Here is a 20,708-nt window from a genome sequence, read left to right on the forward strand (position 1 = left end):
GGATTTAAAAATTTCCCAATTGCATTTCTCATCTTTTCGACACAGGGTTAACCTTTAACGTTTCAAATTTTATTTGACTTTTTTACTATTTTAAAATTAAAGGGTAATCTTGTTTTTTCATGTTTCTTTGCTTTATGACATTACAATTACGTTTCTTTTATTCATAGACATCCTCCTTGTCAGCCACGTACTTAATAATGTCGGCAGGTTTTAACAGCTTTTCGGCATCCGAATCGGGTATTTCAAAGCCAAATTCATCTTCCATTGCCATGATGACCTCCACATGATCCAGTGAATCCAGGCCCAGATCGTTGATGAAGTGTGACTCCACATTGAGCTATCCAAAATACAGGAGAAATAATTAACAAATAGTTTAAATTCATTGGGCGCTCTGCCTTGTTCTTCCTCATCATTATTTTTGAGATAGAAAGAGAGAGCGAGCAACTGGCAATAGCATGGCTTGGCTGTTTACCTTGCTGGGATCGATCTTATCATAGAGTTTTAAGACAAGCAAGACACGCTCATTGATCAGCTTCAGCGACAATGGAGGTTTGGCCGAATATTTACGCATTTGCCAGCCACATCTGCTCTGCTAAAGAGAGTGGGGAGAACAAAACAAAACAGAGAGCCCCGGTTAGTGGATTCTGATTCAAATTGGTCTTTACCTTATCGGCTGTTACTTTGTCATATGCAGAGACAACCTTTAAGACACGGAATTTGATGTCTTCAATGGTGCTTTTGGCAGAATATTGACGCACATGGAATTTCTGCAAAATGATAAAACGAGACACGGAAGAAATGATTTTTGTCCCTTTCGCTCACATAACTAGTACATACACCGGCTTGCCGTGTTTGTGCGTGTGTTTGAGTGTTCATGCATGAACTTGTTTTATGCAAAACAATGTGATGCAATCACAATTATTGTTCATGAAGACCTCCTGCTTTAGTGCTAAATCTTATCATTAATTCTCAAGTTTGACAAGCCCTCACAATGAGGTTAGAAAGCTAAGGCAATGTCAATGTCCTGTTTCCTCTTCCTCTAGGGGGAAAACAAACTGAACAACTCCCTAATTTTTCGGCGACTTACTTGGCTGCTGATCATGGCCGGCATGACAATCCTGTGCATCATCCTAGTCTGTGTCTGGCCGACAAGGGAGCTGCTGGCCAGTCTTGCTGTGCTCAGGGCCGCTGCAAATCGGCTGCATTGACGCGCGATTTGTGTGAACGACATCTTGCTAGGATTTTCCTGGAATAAAAAATATGCACGGTTCAATTGCCTCGGTTTTACAATTTAAATTATATTGTCTTTTCGTTTAATCTGAACGATATTTACACCGAATTTTCAAGATTATGTAAAAGTTCTGGACAAGTGAACAGAGTTGTCAAACGCAAAATCGGCTGTTGTTGAATTTGACAGCACTGTGTTTTAATAAATCGGTGTTGAAAACTAATACCATTAAATCGATATGTTGAAGAATCGATTTGTTATCAAATCGATAATAATCAAGTATGGCAGCGCCAAAACTAGTAGAGTTGCCAATGGCTCCGCGTAGAAATATTTAAATTTGCCGCCAATTGTAAATATAAGTTCACCCAAAATGAAATCATTAGTTGCAATAGGCAACAGTTGTTAATTTGGTTACAAAAATTCTCATATAATTAAAACATTCATCATTTCACATTCATTTATATAAACAATATACATTCATAAACTCGAAACGAAAAATATAACATAAGTACACAATTTTAATATATATAAATACACAACAATTGTCGTTTGTTTTAAAGCCATTTCGTGGTATAGTTTTATTGTATTCCTCATTGGACAGTGGTCTAAGAGAAATACAGAAAAAGATTTGGTTTAATTTCTTTCATTTAAAGTATAGTTCTCAAAAAACTTACAACAACAAGATGGCCGCTCTTATCACGCATAACTCCGGGTTCAGCACCAGTTTGAATGTCAATAACCCCTCCCTTGCCCTTTACCACATTATGCTCCAGTCTGCAAATAAATGATCACATTAGAGAAAAATACCAATTCAAAAAATTGTTCACACTCACGAATCCCTATCCACAACATTGACAATGCCTGCCGTTCCAACAGTATCAATAATATAGGTGCCAAATTCAATAATGTATGGTATAATCAGAATCAAATCACCCTTATCTTTCTTCAGATCGAGAGGAATACGTATAACCATTAAATCGTCATTATTATTGGTTAGTGTAAAATCAATTTTATCCAGTGGCAGGCGATGTTTCTGCTTATAAGTCTTGCCATCCAGGACATAGATAGCCGTGTTACTTAGGAGAATGAAACGTTCGCGCGACTTGTATCCATGCCGATCGAATTTGGTGCAGAAGGATTGGTATTTCAGCTGTTCGCTGCCAAACGTGCGGGCGACAAAGTCATTGACCTTCTGTATATGGTCTTTGGGTATGCGGTCATCAACGAATGGAGCCGGTACGCTGGCCGCATAGTTGTTCTTCTTGCCCTTGAAAACCTTTTCGGCGAGTGTTTTAAGTTCGAATTGCCGTTTACGTTGGGGCGTCAACGCCAGGCGATAGATGCGAGCCAAGTGTAAGCGGTGTAGGCGATGCAGATATGTTGAAGCCTCTTGACAATGGGCTGGACAAGAGGGCCAGCTCTTATCCAATACCTTCTTGGGCAGATCCTTGGCCAAGCGTAGCAGCCACATACGTTTCGCATTGGCTATGAAGTCCTCATTAAAGCCATTTGGTGGATCATTTCGGGTGATAAATCCCTTAATGAAAGCACGAATCTTATCGGCAGCTTCCCTCCTCTGCTTGGCCGCTTGCTGGGCCAAACGACGACGGCAATAACTCTGCAAAATGATGACCTGGGCGCGTAGTTTCAGATATTTACGACGCTGCAGTAGACCCTTCCAGTGAGCTTGAATAATAGCTGCTATTTCATGTTTTCTGGCCTGGAAAGCATCCTCCGTATCGAAGAGAGTACGTGGCCAGCGGATGAAAAGTTTCGTCTCTCCCAACCTGTATTGTTCGTTGTCATAGCCCAGATCTTTAACCAAGAGCTGGACACCAGCCTTGGCACCACCTGGTCCCTTATAGTTTGGCCAGGTGGCCTTACTCAGCGACTTATAACGCTCCAGGAAAAGCTCATAGCTACGACGATAGGCAAAGCCGGCACGTCGTACACGCAAATTCTCCATCAAACCCAAATATTTCACCTGATGCAGAACCAATTCATCATTAAAAACTCCCGATGTCTGCAAATCGTTGGGCTTAATGCAGCGGATATAACTGGGTTCCTTGCACATTAGAATGTCCATTAAATTGTTCAACGAAGTCTTGAATTGTGTGATGGCCGTCTCGGGTCGCTTCTTGCTACGCAGTTCCTGCTCAGGGAAACACGAACGGATAATTGAGTTGCCGGCCTTGCTCAAGGTCTCCTTTAGATCTCTAAACAGCAGATCATTGTTCTTGTCCAGGAAACCATGCACACTGTATGTCACATCACCGGCATAGTGGACCAAACGGAATTCATCCCTCAGCATGATCTTTTGAATATGTGTAGGTGCCTTCTCGTGGCACACATAATGATGGTGCTCGGCCAGCTTATGCGTAAGCTTCTCCAAGAAGGTCAGATCTGTCGGCTCACCCGGTCGCAAGCACTCCTCATCCAAAATAGAAATGATGCCCTTGTGCTTCTCTTCGATTAGATTGCAAATGACTTTATTATCGAAATACTCAACAGGTATCCATTCGATGCCCTCTCTCCTGTACTCATCCTGCTCGGACTTTAGAGTTAACTCAATAAAGAGTTGTTGCAATTTCTCATTGCAGAAATTAATGCAGAACTGTTCGAAATTGTTCTTGTTGAAAATCTCAAAGCCATAGATATCCAGGATACCCATGACATTGTTGCGAGCCTCACGGGTCTCTTTGGCCTGTAGCGAGATGTTGAGACGTTGAACCAACCAGGAGAACAGACGATCGTAGACCGCTTTAGCCAGCGCATCGCGAGCATAGACGGCCAACTCTTGATTTAGAGGTGAGGTGACGACATCTCCCCGAGCATCGATGGTCCGGTGAGTCAGCGCAGCACCCAATTCGCTGGCATTCACACCCAAAAGGCGAGACACAGTGACCACTAGATCCCGGCTGTTCACCTGGGCATTGCCTTCCACCTCAGTGAAATTGATATTACCCAAATGCAATATGCTGGCCACAATGCTAAAGATCTCTTGTTGTTCCTCGTTAGCGAAATCAATTATCGTCAGAGCTTGTTGCACCGACTTGAAGTTCTCTGCATCGTTTATTGATGGCACACTGCCCTTAAGCTGCGTTTGTGTTAATAAAAATAATTTCTTAGCATCAAATACTCGGCGTAAAAACTGAAACTTACCCCATCACTTAGATAGCTATAGGTGTCCAGAGCCCGCTCCAGACGTAACTCCTGCAGTAATGAGGCATCAGCGCCAGCCAAGAGTTGATAGAAGATGTGGAAATTTCTCTCGCCACCCATCTGAGCCACCACACGAGATTTCTCCAGCAGATAGTTCAAAATATTACCACCGATGGGAACACCTTTATAATCGAACTGGATGTCCATGTATTTGCCAAAACGGGAGGAATTGTCATTGCGATTGGTCTTGGCATTGCCAAAAGCCTCCAACACTGGATTGCTCTTCAACAGCTTATCCTTGACGCCTTCAACGGTGGTCTGATGACCCGAACAGGCGGCAATGTATTGCAAAACTTTCTTCGATGCCTCCGTTTTGCCTGAACCACTCTCACCCGAAATGAGGACGCATTGGCCGCGATTTTCTTCGATTAGTGAACGAAAAGCATTGTCCGTTACAGCAAATCTGGACAGGATTCATTTCGTTAGTTCATCGAATCGAAACACCTAATCTATGAGTCAAGTACTTACACATGTGGCGGCATCTCATAGAAATGCTTATTCCTGTAGGCCTTGATATGCAAATCGGTGTATATTTTCAGCTCCTTATAGGGATTCACCGATATCAAGACTTGGCCTATATAAGTCTGAAATGGAAGTCAATTTAATAATAATTAGTTAATAGGTTTTCAACAACTCTTAAGAGTCTTACGCAGCTCCAGCAGCCTGTCTAATAGACAGAATAGAGACAAATACAAATACAGAAATAGATAGATAAAGATAAAGAAAGAGACAGAGACAGACACAGAGTTGTAGATAGAGAATAGAGTTAAGAAAGACTTAGTAGAGCGTTTCACATACAAAAGCGGAAGGAATAAGGCGCCACTGCTACTTACATAGATAAGGTTCTCCTGAAAACGTTTCTTAAGATTCTCAATGAAGGCATCTTCACTTTGATAGTTCTCAAGGAGAACAAAATCCTGAAAACCAGCACGATCGCGTTCGTGCAAACTCGTCTCCATATTGGGTAAAGTTGAGGAGCTAAAACGACAATGATACACAAATAAAATATACATATATATATATTATATAAACATATATAAGATGAAAATTAAATTCTTTCTGCATATTTCTTTTAATTTAATTTTCTAGTATACCTCAAGAAAAAGTAACAAATAGATCGACAAATCTTACTAATTCATATATGTAGTTTTATATGAAAATGTGATGTGAACTGAAATTATGTATATACCCTTACTGGTGAAGGGTATAAAAATATACAAACACTTGACAAATTCGTTGAATGTCGTTGGCTAAGATCGCTGATAAGGGCCTTTTGTTTTGTGCTGTTGATGAGCCTCAATCTAATGTCGATCACAGGAAATCACGAGAACTTATAGTGGGCTTGACTCTCTTTTAGTTTTTCTATATATATATCTACCGACTAAAGAAATAAACAAGCAAAAAGGAATTGAAAATTATATCCTGGAAGATTTGTGGCAAAAACGTATCCTCATGTTTGTGTAATGAATATTTGTTTTTGTGGTATGTATGTACATATGTATTTTTTGTACATTAATGATTTAGCAAGAATGATTTCTACAGAAAATTCCCTTTATCTACAGTTCTTCGTTGTTTAAATTCGTTGTCATGTGAATATGCGGCTAGAACACCATTTGTGATTAGGAAAGAGAACCTCTTAAGTTGGAAACTCAAGTCGAAATCCCAATACGAATTGATAAGATTTACGTTTAAGTTTAAGACCCTTTGGCTGTATGTCGGTAGGAAAAATTTACGACACTTGCCAAATGCGGAAATAAAAGCTTTACCAGGCTATAGCCCTAACCATAGTCTAACCAATTAATAATTCAGACACATTCCATATAATGCTTAACTCAGATAAATCCAATATACATACACATATGTATATAGACATAGATTGAAGTTGATTTTGATAAAAAGGAGGAAAAAAAGTACCACATTCTTGGGTTATAAATAGATTTAATTCTTTTTTTTTTGTTTTTGGTAGGTAGGTGCAATTCATAGCTCTGGGCTCTGAGCTTATCAATGTCATATTTCATGGTAGAATAACGGGGGGCGATTGGAAATGGGAATGGAAATGGGTTATTGCTGCGTTTATTGGATCGTTGTTATTATTTCTTTTTCTTTGCTGATATGAGGCTGGCTGGTAAATCCATATACCTATATGTATGTACATATATGTAGCTATATAGTGTATAATGGTTACGCAATCGTCTCAAATGGATTATAGAGGACCTTCGAATTGCTTAAACGATTATTTTATTTGGGTGTGGCCGTAGCCACCAGAGCTAATCATGATGTAAGCACTTAACACATTAAATTTACACTAGTTAAACTGGATAAAATGACACTCATCGAGAACTTCAAGTATGTTTAGATGGAGGAGTACCTCTTCTCTACCATCATGGAGACCATCAATCACAAAAAAAAAATAAATAAAAATATATATACAAAAGGTAACGACAACAAATTGTATGAAAGATAAGCCCCTCGATAGTGAGTCTCCATTCTAGCAGTAGTCATAGTCGTGTACCTGCTGCTGTTGGCCATTGTGTATCCTTTCTGATAGTTTCTCAATTGGTTTCACACTGAAGATGGGAGATGTTATGTTGGTCAAGTTTATTCGCACATATTCCGCACGTTAAGAACAGCGTTTGCAAACTAACTCGATCCGAGGGCGGTTGAAACGTTTTAACCATCAATACATATAGTTACTATAGTACATATCAATTGGCCTCGCGTCAGAGTCACTTGTCGGCACAGTTATCAAAGATAATATACAATACCAGCCTAGACGGGGGGACGGACGTTCGGACGAGACGTACGAAATGAAGGAGAGCAATAGGCCAATCAGTTCCCCAGATTAGATAGTGCGTGCGCTTTTTTCCCCTATTTCTTCTTTTTTTCGCGAATGAGCCTGACTAACATGCACGAATATTGTGAGACTGTCTAGGAAACGATCTTTACCGAGATTCACTCTTGATCTTAAGAAGTTCAAATGGCAACTAAACTGAGAAAAACATACCAGCCATAACAATTATTTTAGAAGAACTTTTTAACTTTTGTTTTTGTTTTCCTCTTTAAATAAATTCTTAAGCTATGGCGTTATTTAAAAAAAAAGAAACTGATAGCTCAAAACCGCACTGTTCTGTTCTGAGTCAGATTCCGCTTCCACTTCCATTTAATATGTTGCAAATTCAGTTCACGATCACCCATCCATGCATCCATCCATCCACCATTATATTTAGCGTTATTGTTATCAGCTTGCGAAATAAAATAAGTCATTGCTAAATACACACATATATTGTAGTAAACATTCAACCATTTTGTATGTTATATATACAGATTTTCTTCGAAATGCTGCACACACCAACAACCTCCCTCCCGCACCCACTCTCTCTCATCACGGATCTTTGAAACAATCATTTGGTATTTCACTTATGAATCATCAAACATCTGTACATATGTTTGACATCTTTCTCATTCGGATAACCAAAGAGTCATTGTAAATTTAATAGTTTTCAATTTCCCAGGAGCTCTATGAAGTTACTAAAATTTCGATTCATTGAAGCAAACTGATTCAAGAATGGTCTAATTTGGTTTTTGGGTCCAATGCTGATCTATGTATACATATATCTATAAGTTTTATTTTTAGATTTTTATTGATTTGGCTGCGACAGTAATTGCATTTGTTCTAAACATATTTTTGCATTTAAAACGTTTGACAGCAATTAAATAATAAATTAAATTGAATGGCGCCTGCAAGTATGCTACAAGTTTGCATACAAGTAAAATATTTTCAAACTCAAACTGTGTAAAGTCATTGACATTCCGTCCAGTTTCGTTCTTGTTATTCTCCTTTCCCTTGGGGCCCGACTGGGGTCGGCCCCAGCTTTGCTCCCTCTTCCCAGACACCTTTTGTTATTATACTTACATTCTTTTATCAAGAATGAAATTTTGTTTGCTCTCTTTAAGCTAATTGAATTGGGAACAGGTTGTCCACTCCACTCTCCTCTATATGATGTAATAGTAGAAGATTCGGTGACTATTTAGGTAAGTTTGATTCTTGAATCTGGTTCGACCTTTTTGTCTTGATAAGCATATAAATGACGTCATATATCACCACACAAATAAAGAAGATGTAGAAGAAGAAGAAGAAGGTATATTGAACTTAAATCGAATGCATTGGAAGTTTCCGCTGAGCGACAAAAACCAATTTACCCAAAGACCCAAAAGATTTGTATGCAAATTAGATGTATTAGAAACAAAAGCAACGGTTCTTCAGTGGGTATCAAGAAGAAAGCAGCTACAACAACAACAACAAACAACAACAACAGCGTTGATAATAATGACTATGAATTTGGGTCTCGAATAGAATCGAATCGTAATCACATCGAATGGAATGGAATCGTATGGGATGCATTAAATATTCTAATGAGAAAACCATTCCAAGATACGAGATTAGAGGAAGATGCATTCTGCAGTCAATAGATTCTGACTGCATTCTGGAAGCGAGAGAGTTTTAGTTTGCCTGAAGTATAAATAGCCATGACAGTTGCCACTCTAAAGCTATTCCCACAACAAACATGGATCAAAGAGCAACGGCCATTGGCATAGGTAATAAAAAGAAGACTGGAAGACGTCCTTCACACGACTCAAGAAGTGTTCCTGATCTTAAATGAAATTTGGCATTTTCTTTAGTTCTCCTGTGCTTGTGTGCGGGCAGCGGCTTGGCTTTCCAGGACAAGGCTCCAGTCCAGCACAGTTTGATTCCCGGCCAATCACGCACCGATAAGCAGCAAGTGCTCGAGGATCCAATTGGATCGGGACGCGGCATCGATGAGAATCTGCTAAAGACCATAGGTAAGGGTGGCATTAAATTGGTGGTAGCCTCCGGCTCGACAACGACAACACCGAAACCGGCAGTACAGCATCAACATCATTACTATTATCCAGAGGAGCAGCATGGACGTCAATATGGCTATGGCTATGGCGGCTATAACCATCCACCCACTCCATATCAGCCATGGCCTGTCTACCCACAACCCCCACCACCGCCGCCGCCACCACAGAGACCCTGGGCAGCACCGCCACCACCGCCGCCAACACCACCCTACTATCAATGGTATGGTGGTCAGTGGGGCAACTATGGCGGCTATGGCTACGACTATTACCCCGGCTACTCTGGTTATCCCGGCTATCCATACTACCCATACTATCGTGCCTCCAGCAATGCCCAGGCCGGTGACAATGGACCGGGATCAGGACCGAATGATATTGTGCCACCGCCCACAGCTGGCTTTCAGGCTAGATTCCTGAGTGCTACCAATAATCTCATCGATGGCAAGGGAACCCAAAATGTTCTCCCCCTCTATCATCTACTGAACATGTCTCGGCCCTAGAGACATCAACATCTACATTTTTTTTTCATTCACATTACACATTTTTTTTTTTGACTACTCTAAATAAACTGAACTTAAATTAAAATTGGCTTGAATCGGTGAAAATTTTCAACATTTCTTTCGTTTAGATGGTGACACATATTTATGTTAATTATAGCCAGCACTCGAAATCTTCGAAGCTCGAAACGAAGCTCAATGAACGGACTCGCGGGTCCGCTTGGAAGTTGGAACACCACCATCAGTGCCGGTTTCTGATGACGCATCCATCGATCTGACGCATAGCAGGGCAAGTCTTGATCTTCACTTCGATGTGTTACTGCTGCTGCTCATGACCATAAAACAATCATCATCGCCATTACCAAGAGAGTACCATTATTTAAATACTTTTTTGTGTGTATGTGTGTTTACTCTTAGCTCGTTACCAGTTACACTATTTGCTTTTAAATGAAAACTGCAAACAGAAAAGCTGTTGCCAAAAAGACACAACACGAAGAAGCAGAAATGTTTTCCGTACTTGAAGTTGCTTATTTTATGACACCCCATTACCACCAGAAACAAAACAAAAACAACAACAAAAAAACAGACGTTTAATCAGTCATAATACCCTCCATAACCAGAAATGATATACGGGTATGTATGTATATAGAAAGAACCTATGAATCAGTCGAATGAAATAATTTCCAAAAAAAAAAAAAAAAAACATGTAGAGATGGAGTTGCACCTACACATATAGTATGTATGTATGCATCAAGCTAAAGCTTATGATCTTATGTTAGACAGTATCTCAAAGTCGAATCTTTGAGAATCTTTTTAGGGGTCTTGTCGGGGTTTCTGTTGTTGATTTCGTTTTGCTACTTCAACGTAAAAAACCCCTTAGTTGACACTTTACATTTTTCAGCACTTGCCATTGTAATTATGAGATCCCACTTTTGACTCTAAATTTACCTCCAGGCAGGCAACTTTAAGAAGAAGTCGGAGAAATGACAAAGAATTGTCAGCCAGTAAGGCATGACATGTGATTTTTTGTTTTGTTTTTGGCAACGTTTGTTCTTTTTGTTGTTGTTGGATGTATGATATCATATAGATTTCATCGACCAAGTTTAATGGATTTGTTTGTTGACTACGTGTAATGCATTTTTAATTTTTCGATTACTTATTTATGATCTTAGAATTTCAAATATATCTAATCTAAGCCTAACAATTTGAATATTTCATATCCATATACATATGTATGTATTTCATTTTTGTTTATATAAATTTGAAGTCTTGTAATTAAGTCAGTGTTTGGTTTGCAAAAGATCACGTTTGAAGCGAGTCAAAGAAAAGAAAATACTTTCAATTTATTTCATTCACCATAATTTTTCATGAACACGTTTCATGTATCATGGTCGATCGACGTTGGGGATGGATGTGGATACCCATTTGTCAAGCTGACCCCGATCACGTCGTCTTCTGACAGTCACTTGGCAATATTTTTTTTTTTTTTAAGTATATATGCCATACCCCAGAGCTGAGGCAGAAATACACCATACGCCCATAGAATGAAGAAGTTTCCCCCCCTAAAAATTTATTATCTTATCAATAATGCAATTTGTTCGATTAGATCACCCTGTATGGGTATACACTGCTGTCTGACACCATCAATTCTCATCGTATCACAGAAAGTGTTCAAGTTAAAATCCATAAAAAGATAACACACAAGCCACAACACCCATGCCCATACCCATTCGCATAGACCCATTCACCAAAGACACACAATGGGGCCTTTAAAATTTGGTCATAAATTAAGAATGTTAAAACAATTTGCAAAATAGAAGAGGAGGATATGCCACCTCTCTTCACCCACCCACATACATATGTGAGTCCCATTAACCAAATCAAATGCTCAACTGAAAAATTACATCATATTTTTCCAAAAAAACGTCTTTGTTTCGCGTCTTAATGGGTTTCTTTTGGGTTTCCTTATTTCCAACTGGCTTAATTCAAACAATGACATTGAAGCAATAAGTATATGTATGTAGCTAGGTAAATAGTTTGGCTAACTTGAGGTGATCTCTGTGGTGGGGTAAAGGGTGAAGAAGAAGGCCCTAAATGTATAAACAGCTGTTTCATAGATTTGCCAAATCATGTTTAAAATGAAGTCGAATTTACTGTCGCTTTTTTATTTTTGTATTTCTGTTAAGCAGCTTATGCATCTCGAAATAGGTCAAATCAATTGTTGAAAATTGAAATTTGATACAATTTCAATATTGCCTTTAGACCTTGATAATAACCAACGCGAACGGACGACAATATACTGTATATGTATGTATGTATGTACATACATACATATGTATGTCTGTGTAGCGATTACTCATAAGTTGACCCAGCTTTGTTGTATTGTGGGTTGTTTGTATTTGTTCCTGCTATAAAACCTAAGCAAACAAAATTAAAAGAAAAAAAAAAACACGCACACACAGAGGACTGGGGAGGCAACAGGCAGGAAGGCAGGCAACTAGACAGTCAGACAGGTGAGTTCGTTCAGGTGGTAAGGTCATCGTCTGTTCATCACTCTGCCGGCCTCATATCGGAAATGCCACATTTAATATCCTCTCTTCAGGAAGCGAATGGTCAAGTCATAAGCAAATGTGAATTGGATGAAATTGAGGTTCATCCTCACAAACATACATACATATGTATGTACATATGTGCATATGTATGTATGTGTGTATGTACATTTTGGTAATGGAGTGTGTGGTGTCTCACAATTAAACGTTCGCATAAACATAAACCAGATTTCTTGGTGTCCAAGTTCAAATCGTGCTAAGGAAAGAAGAAAGCAAAACGCCAACGGAAGATCACGACCAGGGGCAAACCGGCAGAACCGCTTTTTCTGTGTCTTCTTTCCTCTTTTATAACATTTTTTCGTTTTCTGAGATGTGTGTTTGTGTGTGCGTGTGTGTTAGGTGAGTATGTGTGTGTGTGTGTGGGTATGTGTGCGAGGATGGAGGATTTGTTACTTGACAGGATCTCTGCGAATATTGTTTCTATAAATTATTGTCTTTGCCTTTTTGGTCTAGAACTCCGTTTGGATGAATGACCCGGTTAACATGTCTAAAGCCAACCGTCACTCAAAAAAAGTGTCCCCAAATGGTGGTTGTTGTTGTCATTGGGTTTTTTATTGGTGATCTACCTGTTTGAATTTCTTTTTCGTATGTGTGTGTGTGTGTGTGTGGGTCTAACGGTAGACCTGACCCGGCGCGACGTCGCAAACAACGACTTTGTAACGTATTTAGCTCTCTACAAATGATTATGATTATTATTATTATTATTCTTATTATTGCTTTTGTCGCTTTTGGCACAGAGCACCGGCACGCTCTACGCATTCAAATATGGGCCCAAAACGAAACGAAACAAAACAAGAAAAAAAGTAACAAATAAAAATAAGAAACAATTACAATACACGAATAACAGAAACCTTGATCGAATGTGCTGTCGTCTTGGTTCGTGGTTCTTAACAATATTTTATTTACAATATTCAAATCTCGCGGGTGAACTCAACGCGGCGCTCCGCAAGCGTGCCTTGCCAAAGTTAAATCTCAACTGATAACTCAATTTTATAATTCACATTGTCCAAAAATTATAAAATATTTTTTCGCACAACTCTTCAGTTTGAAAACAAAAACAAAATAACGGTGGTTCGCTACGAAGCACATCGAACCAGATCGAACTCGTAGCGAACTCGTAGAGAAAACACAAAGCCGACTAACTCATACTCTTCACATACTCATTAAAACTGATGTCATATATTTTTGTAAGCAGGAAGATCAATATTTTATATAATAATCGGGCACCTTAAAGATTTTGCAATGCCAAAGCCTTGATTCTCTATGACATTATTAAAGGTGAATTTATTCGAATCTTCCATAAACATTTTTTTCATTCTCCAAAATGCGAATGAATTGAAGTTTAGTTTTTTGTAAGCAATTGGTAGAACGACATTTCTTTTCTTTAACTTTTTTCCCAACCAAATTATTTTTGGTTAACTCTCGCTTAGAATAGATACAGTCGTCTTTTCGGGTAAGAACAGACTGAATCTGATCGCTGGGATTAAAGATGTCAAGTATCCAGGATTGCGATTGCCAGTCTTGATTCTGTGAAATGGTTGGAAAGAAGAGAAATATTACAAATTATTTACATTATACATTATATTCTTACCTGGAATGGACCAATAGAGGTTCGTTTTTGTAGAGCTTGAATTCGCCATGCATATGGGAATCAGATTTACGCAAATCCTCAATATGATTGTAAGTTACTTCGGTGACGTTCAGATACTCGTCCGAATTGACTGGCACCACAGGCACACCAGGTAACAACGAGAGAACGTAGGCCATAGCCGAATGAACTTGATTGGAGCTCAAATAGACTTCACCAAAGTCCCATTGAAGCCAAAGTGTACTATTCAATGTCTCTCTTAATGATCGCGGAGCATTTTCGCTTAAGGCTTCGGCAAAACCACCAACCATCAATGCCAAGTGCTCCGCCTGACTGGCTCAGTTGGTACATCTCGGGTTGTTCCGAGACACCGTTAAGATGGCATCGTCAGAATGCCGACGAAATCATATTGGCCCAACACAGACAAATTCTTTGGACGCCAAATTCAACTCCTCAAATTCCTCTCTAACTAGAGAACTGTTCATTTTCAGGTCACAGAATCCATCGAATTGGGATAGACCATAACTGCCATCAACTTGATCCCAAGCGCACGTAGAGCTCTTGATCTTGAGCCAAGTTATGGACGCACTCGTTAGATCACTCTTCCAAACAAAAGCTGAGCGGTTATTCTTGTCCACCTGTGCCTTCTTAAATAGTTTGGAATCCTTTGTTACGACATTGGGAGTAGCAACAAGTGTTATGAAACAATTAGTAAAAAGTAAGTAAGGTGTCGAAACGCTTTAAAAAGTGAACCTCCTACGAATACCCTTCCGAACCTCACCGAACTCCTTGAAACCACGTCGAACACGAGCCATTCAAGTCGAACATGCAACAAAAGAGCGAAAATGCAGCAAAAGCATCGAACTTCGAACCATTGCGGCCAACCGCAACCATTGATCCCAAACGATGAGGCAAACCGCAACGTGTTCGCACGTTTTACTCTCTTAAGAGAGAAGAGGAAAAATTCGCACAAACAGCTGAGCGGCGATATGGCGCGCGCGAAGTGACTCTTGCCAATCGAATGCTTTAAGCTCTGCTGGACTCCCATCGAGTTATCGACTTTGAACTGAAAGCTTTGCAAGCGAACCGCGCCGAAAAAGAACTGTTAAAAGTAAGCCTCCCCAAACTCTTTAAAATTACTGAACCCGAATCAGTTGCTTCTTTGGGTAAATGTTTACTATTACTACTCGAGATTTCAGTGTTGAAAAGTGGAAAAATCGGGTAAAGCTAGATTTCAGTGTTGTCAAACGCTATTTTTTATTTGGCGCGCTGTTTGACTGCCCTGGTAGCCAAATATTTTAATCTAAACCCAAAAGTCGAGGAATATTCGGCTGCTCTGGCAGCCGAATATTGTATTCTAAACTATATTTGTTCCATAAAATCAAGAAATATTGTAAACTCAACAATATTTTCGTTTGTTGAGAATAGTGCGAACAAAAGATTCAAAATGCCCGCGTATTCGAGTATCCGAAATTCGGCATTTGGCAACACCATCTCAAAATTGAACAGCTTTTTTAGCCGGAAAAGGCTACTTTTAGCTATAGTCCCGCTAAAAATATTAATTTTCTTTTGTTAATTACTCAAAAACTACGAAATAAATCGCCAAGACGCAGCTGAGGTCGTGCTCGTGCAATTTTTCTCTTTCGTTTGATACCAAAATTATGTAGTTTAAGGGCGTTTTGGGCCCGAGTAGTAATAGTAAACATTTACCAAATATTTTAATCTAAACTCAAAAGTCGAGGAATATTCGGCTGCTCTGGCAGCCGAATATTGTATTCTAAACTATATTTGTTCCATAAAATCAAGAAATATTGTAAACTCAACAATATTTTCGTTTGTTGAGAATAGTGCTAACAAAAGATTCAAAAAGCCCGCGTATTCGAGTATCCAAAATTCGGCATTCGGCAACACCATCTCAAAATTGAACAGCTTTTTTTAGCCGGAAAAAGCTACTTTTAGCTATAGTCCCGCTAAAAATATTAATTTTCTTTTGTTAATTACTCAAAAACTACGAAATAAATCGCCAAGGCGCACCTGAGGTCGTGCTCGTGCAATTTTTCTCTTTCGTTTGATACCAAAATTATGTAGTTTAAGCCCGTTTTGGGCCCGAGTAGTAATAAACATTTACCGCTTTTTTAGCCGGAAAAAGCTACTTTTAGCTATAGTCCCGCTAAAAATATTAGGTCGTGCTCGTGCAATTTTTCTCTTTCGTTTGATACCAAAATTATGTAGTTTAAGCGCGTTTTGGGCCCGAGTAGTAATAGTAAACATTTACCTTCCTGGTAGACGACTCTATTGCATTCAGGGTTTCCTCAACTGCTACACAGTCAGCAATCTGTGTATAGTTTCCAGTGGTCCCTTAAAAGCGTAATGTCTCTTACGGGAGACGTTGCCTTCTTTGCAGATTAATTATATCATTGAATTCTGTAGTTAGATTGTATAAACTAGAAAATAGCATAAAAGTGGGCACCGCAAACTTTTAATTCGGCCATAAGAAACTTTTGCGCCTGAAACTATGCAACAATTTCACAAATATATGAAAGCAGCAATACCTTGCCAATTCGCAGGACTATTGGGTTGTCCTTCTAAAAGATAATCAGGAGAGGACTATTGGGTTGTCCTTCTTAAAAATTATCAAGGGAGAGTCTGGATCATTTAAAAATATTGATGAGTAAAATTTTTCTGATAGGGGTTTTACGTGATTGTTATATTGACTTTTATTAATTTACAAAAAAAAAGTACACAATTGAATTACACAATTTGCATACACGACTTGCATATGTACGTATATACAAAAGGAAAGCAAACATTATGAAGCCAAAAATATTATAGGGTATACATATATCAAAGATACAATGAACTTTACATAGACAATATTTTCTTTCACTTTTGAAAGTTATCATAATGCTTAGTGAAAAACAAATGGTTTGCTCTGGGACAAAACGTGTGTTGAAATAACTAAAATTAAGTTATATTAAAATAAATTGTTTTTAGTGTTTAGTGCACAATAATGAATTGCATTGAAATAACAACAAATTGAAGAACCAAAATTGTAAATGGTAGTAATAATATGGGACATAAGTCGGTTAACAGAAATCATTTTTTTTTTTTGCTGGTATATATTTTGAGGTCTGCGCATTTGATTAGTGTTAAGCTCCAATATTCTGTTTTATGTATTATAAGGTATATAAATATATATATAGATGATTGATTGGCAATCAATTGGCGAATAAACACGTATACAACAGATTTACGAAAACATAGAAACTTGCATAAAACTGCCAAATTGGGATTATAAGGTTAATATTATTAAGCCGATTATGCTGGTATAAAGAGATAGATAGATAGATAGATAGGTCGATAGATAGATATTATAGATATATAGACGTAGTTTCGCTAGTAGCTAATTATAATTAATATTAAATTATTTCTATTAGTATTTATGTGTGTTCGTAAATGTTAAAAGCACTTTTGGCAAACATCAACATGGTCATCATTTCCCATTCCCAATTCAACAAGAATAACATAATGAATTACGTTATTATTCATTATTCCAATCGAAAACTATGCTTCTCCGTTTTGGTTTCCGAGCGGGATTCTGTTGTTGTTGTGTAGGATTTACGTTCCATTACCCGTTGGGTCATTGAGGTTAGTCTCTCTGATCCCTGATCGATAACGCTGATCTTGCCGCCATCCGTATTGACTGTCATTTGGGAGAAGCTCGATTCCAAGGGTTTGACCAGTTCACTACTGCTGCTGCTGGTATTGTTCGCTGACTTGTCAAAGTTGCGCGTTTCGTATCTAATTGAAATGAAAAGATTAAAAACATGTCAATCCAGATGTTGTCATTTAGACATACCTAGACGTGTAACCCTCGTAGTTTTGACCAGGATAGGCATTTCCGCCTGTTAGCTGTACAACACCGCCCTGACCAAAGGTCTTGTCATGCAGATCTTTGACGCACGCCTCCAGATTGCGATTCACATTGGGCTTCTGTGGAGGCGGTGGCGGCACAGCAGATGGGGATGAGTTTTGCGTTTTAATGCTGGACGATTCAAAGCTATGCTGGTAGTTGGCATTAGTGGGTGTGCTTGGCTGCGACAATCTGCCGCCGGTTGGTGTGGTAGTTAGGCCATTGCTGCCGCCAGGACTACCCGGATAGGGTCGTGGCACTGCATTGGCTGTTAGCTTGGGGTTAGGGCGAAAACTGTGACCTGTAGTGGCGGTTTGCATGTTAGATATGGTCGTGGACAATGGCGGCGGTGGTGGTGGAAAGTCTCCGTTTGTGTCCTCCATTGGTGGGTAGTAATTGACTGGTGGGGGAGACACCGCTTCTGGCAGATGGAAATGCTGAGGTTGGGGACTCGCATAATTATAGTGATGCTTCTGCTGCTGCTGCTGTTGCTGTTGGCTGCCAGTGTAATAGCTGGGTGAGCTGGGCATCTCACTGGACGCATAGTAACCGCTACGACCCAAAGTCTGTTAGGGTTAAGGGTTAGAAGAGATAAAGAAATTCGGTTGGTTAGACAGATTATTTGTTAGATTAGCTAAGACCCTACACCAGGTTAGAGAATAACTAAAACTACTGTGACAAAACTGGTGACCCCAAATTTGCTATCCATCTCAATGCCAATTGTTGGTGCAGTCAGATAACTATTTTCAAACAAAAATATTAAAGCCCTAAACTAGAAATCTTTGAAAGAAAATGGTTCATACATTGTTCTGACTCTTGTTGTGGTTTCCATAGGCATATTCCGTGTCGCTTTCGTCGGTGGTAAAGCCCTGGGCATTCTTTGCATATCGCTGGGCCTGTCGCACATGTTTCAGACGTTGTCGCGCCTCTTCCAATTCTTTTTCCTTGCGCAGCACGGCAGAACGGGCATTGATCTCTTGTGCCATGCCATCAACCATCGATGTGTTAATCTTGAGCGAGTGCTCCTCTTCCGCTTCCAGTCCCTGCTGGGCTGCATGCACCAGATTGTCGGTGGATTTAATCACCGCATTGCCCGCTGCCTGAAGGCGACGTCCAGCCTCCGAATTTGGATTGGATTTCACTTTACAGGCAATTAATAGCTGGGCAGTGGATGCTGCCACCTGCTTGGCAGTAGAAATAAGCATTTCCTCAGTGCCCACGCCTCGCACCAGATTTTGCGCAGCCTCCACTAAGCTATGTGTGGCAGCAGCGACAAGACGAGCAGCCGAAATGAGACCCTCAGACCATTGGCCGTCATCAGAGCTGGTTAGAGGACGACGAGCCACTTTGCCCTGGTCAATAAGTTCACGCTGAGCAGCATTGGCAGCGCGTACCAAGGCAGCGGAGGCAGCCATAATGCCCTTCGCAGCTTCCAAAATCATTTCATCAAACTTCATATTCTCATCCAGTTCAATCTAAGTGAGGAAAGATATAAAAAAAACAATAATCAATTAGAGAATTAGTTTAAGCCGTTGAAAAGACAATTGACAAGTTGTCCATCGATCGATGGCAATCACCATTTGGGGTTTAGTTTTGTTTTAGATTGATAATTGGTTTTTAGTAGATTCCGACGATCACAGTAATAATATGTTTGATTCCTGGGTGAACTTTTGAATGTAACAACCAAGAATATCAAACATATCTCACTGGGACCATCAATTAGTTCGTTTTGGTGGGCAGATGAGAGGGCAAGTTAGAGGTAAATTCAAGCACCGCTTAAACACTAGCAATGAGTACCGATCATGACATTAGAATTAAATGTTGGAGTTAATAAGTCATTCACCATTATGCGCGTATTATACAAATGTATAAGTATGAAAAGCGAATACAAAAAAGCACTTGGCATGCCTACCTTAACATCCGCTTGACGACGTGGCCTCAATGATGCCAATTTCTTGGCTGCCGCATCAATCGACGCAGCTGCACCTAATAGTTCATTCTCAGCTATTACAGTGGGATCTTCGGGATCTATCCAATCCGAGCCCTTTAATAGTCTAGCCATGGCAACGAGATCAGTGACACATTTGGCCACACGGCGTGACAAATGCATGCGATCATCGGCACTGCAATTGTGCAGAATGCCATTCAAGAGTTCTCTATAGGATTCACCTACAGCAGTGCCAGCCTCCAGTGTCCGTATACGCAGCTCATCGGTTTCGGCACAATTCCAGGCCACCGAACGGCATACAATCAACATATCCGAAATGGCACGACGACCCAAATTGGCAGCAGCTACAATATCCGTTTGCAAGTTTGAAGCACCAGCGGCAACTGCCTTGGCTGTGGCTGCCGTAACATTCATGGTGACACGTATAAGATCCTCGGGTCCCACTTGTGGGCTGCCCACTGGTGGTGGAGTCTGCATGGCCTAGAAATTAATTGAAAATAAGCAGATAATTAATAAGTGCAACAAATTGTGATTGAATTTTGAAACTTACTCGAATCTCTTGAGAAATTGCCTCGACGGTCGCCTCCATGGCTCTGGTGCCACGTGTATGCTCATCCTCCACAGCCTTGACAGTCTTAAGCAATGAGGAGACGTTCAATACCATCACCTAATTGGATTTTAAAAGTGTAAAAATGGTTGGCAAATATGTTTGGGATTAATGCTTGAGTAAAAAGGAATGAAGATTGAAGAGTTGTTGTTGTTGTTGTTTAACTAAGTACAGTATAAATAAAGTATAATAGAGTCTATGATCTACGATAGGTA

General features: G+C 39.7%; 4 protein-coding genes across 15 annotated transcripts in view; 1 reads left to right on the top strand and 3 right to left on the bottom strand.

Moving 5' to 3' along the window:
* Nucleotides 1–47: 47 nt before the first annotated feature.
* ND-ACP (NADH dehydrogenase (ubiquinone) acyl carrier protein) lies at nucleotides 48–1,431 on the bottom strand. Of its 5 annotated transcripts, none has more exons than XM_068293944.1 (5): nucleotides 1,334–1,431; nucleotides 1,088–1,246; nucleotides 681–767; nucleotides 473–589; nucleotides 48–337 (listed from the first exon to the last, which is right to left on the bottom strand). In XM_068293944.1, the coding sequence occupies exons 2-5, from the start codon at nucleotides 1,229–1,231 to the stop codon at nucleotides 158–160; spliced, it is 528 nt and encodes a 175-aa protein (XP_068150045.1). In that variant the 5' UTR covers nucleotides 1,232–1,246; nucleotides 1,334–1,431; the 3' UTR covers nucleotides 48–157. The 5 variants fall into 5 exon arrangements, with proteins under 5 accessions (XP_068150045.1, XP_068150043.1, XP_068150047.1 ...); XM_068293942.1 differs by having other exon boundaries at nucleotides 473–592; XM_068293946.1 differs by lacking the exon at nucleotides 681–767.
* A 203-nt stretch (nucleotides 1,432–1,634) lies between these two features.
* Nucleotides 1,635–13,484, bottom strand: Myo61F (Myosin 61F). 3 transcript variants are annotated; one of them, XM_068293793.1, is made up of 8 exons: nucleotides 13,289–13,484; nucleotides 13,004–13,110; nucleotides 5,284–5,428; nucleotides 4,919–5,034; nucleotides 4,391–4,853; nucleotides 2,062–4,325; nucleotides 1,903–2,002; nucleotides 1,635–1,833 (listed from the first exon to the last, which is right to left on the bottom strand). In XM_068293793.1, exons 3-8 carry the CDS (start codon nucleotides 5,407–5,409, stop codon nucleotides 1,819–1,821), a joined length of 3,084 nt encoding a protein of 1,027 aa, XP_068149894.1. In that variant the 5' UTR covers nucleotides 5,410–5,428; nucleotides 13,004–13,110; nucleotides 13,289–13,484; the 3' UTR covers nucleotides 1,635–1,818. The 3 variants fall into 3 exon arrangements, with proteins under 3 accessions (XP_068149894.1, XP_068149895.1, XP_068149893.1); XM_068293794.1 differs by lacking the exon at nucleotides 13,004–13,110 and having other exon boundaries at nucleotides 13,289–13,483; XM_068293792.1 differs by lacking the exons at nucleotides 13,004–13,110; nucleotides 13,289–13,484 and adding an exon at nucleotides 6,963–7,112.
* On the top strand, nucleotides 9,011–9,936 carry LOC137579977 (uncharacterized). Of its 2 annotated transcripts, XM_068293888.1 has the most exons (3): nucleotides 9,011–9,046; nucleotides 9,131–9,292; nucleotides 9,386–9,936. In XM_068293888.1, the coding sequence occupies exons 1-3, from the start codon at nucleotides 9,016–9,018 to the stop codon at nucleotides 9,829–9,831; spliced, it is 639 nt and encodes a 212-aa protein (XP_068149989.1). In that variant the 5' UTR covers nucleotides 9,011–9,015; the 3' UTR covers nucleotides 9,832–9,936. The 2 variants fall into 2 exon arrangements, with proteins under 2 accessions (XP_068149989.1, XP_068149988.1); XM_068293887.1 differs by having other exon boundaries at nucleotides 9,131–9,936.
* Nucleotides 13,485–16,717: 3,233 nt separating the features above from the next.
* Nucleotides 16,718–20,708, bottom strand: part of rhea (Talin_middle and talin-RS domain-containing protein rhea) — a 33,784-nt gene continuing 29,793 nt past the window's right edge. For all 5 annotated transcript variants that reach the window (XM_068293997.1, XM_068293999.1, XM_068293998.1 and 2 more), the window contains 5 exons: nucleotides 20,437–20,553; nucleotides 19,851–20,366; nucleotides 18,742–19,413; nucleotides 17,885–18,504; nucleotides 16,718–17,826 (listed from right to left, as the gene is read on the bottom strand). In XM_068293997.1, coding sequence (XP_068150098.1) covers nucleotides 17,574–17,826; nucleotides 17,885–18,504; nucleotides 18,742–19,413; nucleotides 19,851–20,366; nucleotides 20,437–20,553 — 2,178 coding nt within the window. In that variant the 3' untranslated portion in view covers nucleotides 16,718–17,573. The remainder of the gene's footprint in view (nucleotides 17,827–17,884; nucleotides 18,505–18,741; nucleotides 19,414–19,850; nucleotides 20,367–20,436; nucleotides 20,554–20,708) is intronic.

This window comes from Drosophila tropicalis, unplaced genomic scaffold (genome assembly GCF_018151085.1).
Source record: "Drosophila tropicalis isolate 14030-0801.00 unplaced genomic scaffold, ASM1815108v1 contig_805, whole genome shotgun sequence".
Lineage (NCBI taxonomy): Eukaryota > Metazoa > Arthropoda > Insecta > Diptera > Drosophilidae > Drosophila > Drosophila tropicalis.